Source organism: Tarenaya hassleriana, unplaced genomic scaffold (genome assembly GCF_000463585.1).
Source record: "Tarenaya hassleriana unplaced genomic scaffold, ASM46358v1 Cleome10, whole genome shotgun sequence".
Classification (NCBI taxonomy): domain Eukaryota; kingdom Viridiplantae; phylum Streptophyta; class Magnoliopsida; order Brassicales; family Cleomaceae; genus Tarenaya; species Tarenaya hassleriana.
The window spans coordinates 1,040,554-1,044,413 of NW_010960188.1; the positions used below are offsets into that span (position 1 = coordinate 1,040,554).

At 37.0% G+C, this 3,860-nt stretch overlaps 1 protein-coding gene across 2 annotated transcripts; it reads right to left on the reverse strand.

The window, feature by feature from the left end:
- Positions 1 to 326: 326 nt before the first annotated feature.
- Positions 327 to 3,211, reverse strand: LOC104799127 (probable trehalose-phosphate phosphatase J). 2 transcript variants are annotated; one of them, XM_010521513.1, is made up of 12 exons: positions 3,060 to 3,211; positions 2,611 to 2,903; positions 2,391 to 2,531; positions 2,228 to 2,299; positions 1,998 to 2,093; positions 1,840 to 1,896; positions 1,634 to 1,735; positions 1,426 to 1,503; positions 1,264 to 1,333; positions 943 to 1,013; positions 751 to 843; positions 327 to 633 (listed from the first exon to the last, which is right to left on the reverse strand). In XM_010521513.1, exons 2-12 carry the CDS (start codon positions 2,875 to 2,877, stop codon positions 577 to 579), a joined length of 1,104 nt encoding a protein of 367 aa, XP_010519815.1. In that variant the 5' UTR covers positions 2,878 to 2,903; positions 3,060 to 3,211; the 3' UTR covers positions 327 to 576. The 2 variants fall into 2 exon arrangements, with proteins under 2 accessions (XP_010519815.1, XP_010519807.1); XM_010521505.1 differs by having other exon boundaries at positions 3,026 to 3,211.
- Between the last annotated feature and the right edge of the window lie 649 nt (positions 3,212 to 3,860).

Below are 3,860 nucleotides of genomic sequence, written 5' to 3' on the forward strand. Positions count from 1 at the left end.
CAAATATAATCATTCAAAGGGGTTTGAAGGAGATTTAATCTCCCACATGAGTTTTTCTCTTATACAATTTTGAATTTTTGGAAAATTCAAATGAAAATTATATTTTTATAATCAATCAACAGGAAGCTCCTCGTCTCTCGGAGCGTCCGTTCCTACCAGAATGGACCAGAGTTGTTTTTTTTCCTATGACTAAGGAATGAATGAATTCGATGTATACATCTTTCTCTAACAAGCAGTGCATGTCACATTCGTAGACGACAGAGAAACGTGGAATATGGATGCGCATTTATTAAATATTTTAGACATTTTCATAACTTGACCAAAAATAAAATAAAACTCGCCATATATTTTCGATATTGTTCATCTTTTCTTTTACCCAAAAAAATACGATGAACAAGAACATTGCCGGGCATGTTAAGAGCTTGCCCTATATTATATATCCTTTACAACATTGCGTGCAAGGTTAGATACATACATATTCATATATATATATATATATATATATATATATATATATATAACGTTGACATATTTATTTTGAAAGGTCTACTACTAGTAGTTATTAATCGATCGCTCTCACATTCTTGGATGCATTTGTTTCCAGTCCACCAACCGTCTCAAAAAATCCATCACCTGTAGATACCATTAATTATTGTTAAAATAATTAGCATAAAAGTATTTCAAAACACATATGTGTGTGAGTATATACGAGTAATATATATATATATATGTATACGTGTATGCACTTGCCTCGGCCGGTTCTTGCAAAGAATACGATGCGTTGGTGTCCTTGGGGAACTTGGAGACAAGAATGCCAAAGCCTTGACCTCTCTCTCTTAGCATCTAATTATCCGTCACAGTACATTAATAAATAGTGTCGAGTTAATTTGTATAAAAATCTATATAATAAAACTATACATTTATATTATATTACTAAATTACCTTAAACGCGTCTTCATCCGTTCGATCGTCGCCGATATAAACCGGAAAAACATTGTTACAATTTCCGAATCCTATACCAAACAAAAAAAAAATCATTGATGAGTCGGAGAATGAATAAAGACACTATTGAAAATGTTATAAAGGCATTAATACTATTGTAAAATTACTACTCCGTATATTTACAATACTGCCCTTATAGAACGTTTTTTTATTGTCCGTAATTTTTTTTTTAACTAATTAGGTTTTTTAAAGAATCAAATTGATGGTCATGATGATGGAAAATGATTAGATACATAGAGACAAAACGGAGAACTCACTCACCAAGTGACTCCAACAAGAACTCAAGGGCCTTCCCTTTGTCCCACTTGATTGTCGGACGGATTTCTAACACCTGCGGTTAAAAAAAATAAAATTTTTATACTAAAATTATACACTCGATTTAGTTAGATATATTCCAACCAATGAGAGAGTTACACGTCATACTTTTCGACCTTGGGTCAGCCTCAACTGTGGGTATTCCTTGAGAACCGACCGAACCCGTTGAGCCAACTCGCTCCATTTCTGTATTTAAAAATTATTCTCATAGTCAGCTTCCCCTCTCTTTTATTTTTTTAATCCTTATATTATACGTATACATACAATATATATATATATAACAAATATTTATACTTTTTTAAATAAAATTTTTTACCTGCTCATCGACACACCGGAAGTGAACAGAGACGCAAAATCTGTTGTTTTCCACCTTGGCTCCAGGGACCGATTTCGTGTTCTCCACAAGTTGTTTATAAACCTTTTTCAACATACATTTACAATAAATATTATTTAATTGTACATTATATAACTCTGGAATTAATCCACGCATCAGCACTGTACGGACGAAATGAAAATTATTACCTCATCGATCAAGGGAAGAAACTCGCTCGCCGGTTGGAAAAGAACCGATTGTTTGTCCTGATGAATACGAAGAATCAAAACCATTTGAAATTAAATTAAGATTCATTATATCATTTTTTGTTATTAGATTTTGGAAATAACCCTAAATGATATTTCACCTTCTTGTATTTGGAGAAGCCTTTCGTCGGACCCTTGATGTCCATGCCATGACTGCCTGCGTAATATAACTCTGCAAGCTTCACGAAGCTATACACCTGCAATATTTCCACCACAATCAAATAAAATATAACCTATTCGTTAAAAAAAATGAATTTATCAAGATGGTGGAAATTAATACATATAGTATGGTTTAAAGAAAAACTATATGCATGATCGATCTTCATGGTACCTTGTCTCGGCATCTTCCACTCACTATAGCTGTCGGGAAACATTTTGCCACCTTTCTTACAGTTCTTCTCATCTGCAACGAAACAGAGCGATGAATACAGACACAGAGTAGCAGAAAACCAGTTCGCATTCATTTCAGTGGAAATGGACAACGAAAAAGAAACCTTGCTCGACATGAAAGCTCGATCGGGATCCTCGACGATGGGAGAAAGCGTGCCGTCGTAGTCCAAGAACATGACGATCTGTTTCCCTCTCGAAGCTTCGATGATCTGCTCGAACATGTCCAGTGCCGAAGGATGTTGCATCTATGCCCAATCGACAAAAAAAAAATCAGATTGAAGCAGGACGTAAGGCCGAAGAAATGGATAGTCCGTCGGAACTTACGATCCAAGAGTTTCGTTCGTCGGCGGAAAGAGAAGGCACTGACTTGAGGTGGGTGGGGGAAGAAGCGCGCATGGAGTCGACCCAGGCGTTGATTCTGTGGCCGCCATTGATGTCGAGGTTCTTGAGGAGCTTCTTCCTGGAAATCGAGATGTACCCAGGTGCCGTCGGAGGTTTCTGAGCGGAGGGAGTGAAGACGGCAGAGTTGGAGACGGCCATGGCGATGATCCCTGACTTGGACTCGGATACGACGACGTTTTGGGTCGCCATTCTCTGATTCTCCTCTACAAAGCTCACTGGAAAAGTGAAAACAGGGCACAGACATTAAAAAAAAAAAACAGGGAATTTCCGGTACAGAGAGTGAAATGATCCCATGGAGGACGTCAAAAGCCGCGAAATCTAGAAAACCGAGACTTACCCATTTGAGGAAACTAGGGATTTGAGGGGAATACCTGATTTAGGGAATGGGATTAAAGTTGGTTTGGGAAAAAATTGGAAACTTGAGAGGACAAAGAGAAGAAACAGGGAAAAGGTAGAAGGCGATGCTCTGTTCTTCGAATCCCAAGTGTTTTCCACTCTTCGAACGGACGAGAGAGAGAGAGAGAGATGGTGGGATGTGAGAGGGATGGGAAGCCCGAGTGGTCTTATATAGGAGAAGGGAGAAGCAAACACAAAGCGACGACAGAACAATAACTCTTTATAAGTGGGACCCATCGGGCCAATCCATGGGTCCCACCACCGCCACCCCGAGCTCGCTGCTCTATGTCGAGTATGATAATACGACTAATCAAATCTAACGGACCATCGAATTATTTCAATAGTAAATTGGATTTGTAGTCGAGACGAATAATTACTCGTTTTTTGAATGAGACATCGATTTTTTGTTCCTTTGGTTTGTTATCTCTGAATATTTTGTTTCAAACCCATTCCAACGAAATATTTGACTACATGGGCGGATCCAATTCATGAGTTATGGGGCATATTCCCCATTTTTTATTAAAAAAACTTAATTTCATTATAAATTTGAAACATTTTAAATAAAAATAGTTATATGACCCCATAAATTTTTTTAAAATTTCTCTTAATTTGAAGTAATTTTCATATTGCCTCAATGACAAATTTTTTTTAGGTCCCCCCATGTTTGACTAGTAAACAATTATTCCAATAAAAGAGTTAGATCGGTTTCATCGTTCACTCATATAGTAAAACAACACTCTCACTCTTTCGCGAGTTTGATTTTATTATTATGAGAA

Bases quoted from the DNA above. Each gene is read 5' to 3' on its own strand.
- LOC104799127 (XM_010521505.1), bottom strand. The intron at 2,532-2,610 runs GTAAGTTCCGAC...GATTGGGCATAG, and splicing joins ACGAACGAAACTCTTGGATC to ATGCAACATCCTTCGGCACT. The intron at 1,736-1,839 runs GTAATAATTTTC...ATGTTGAAAAAG, and splicing joins TTCTTCCCTTGATCGATGAG to GTTTATAAACAACTTGTGGA.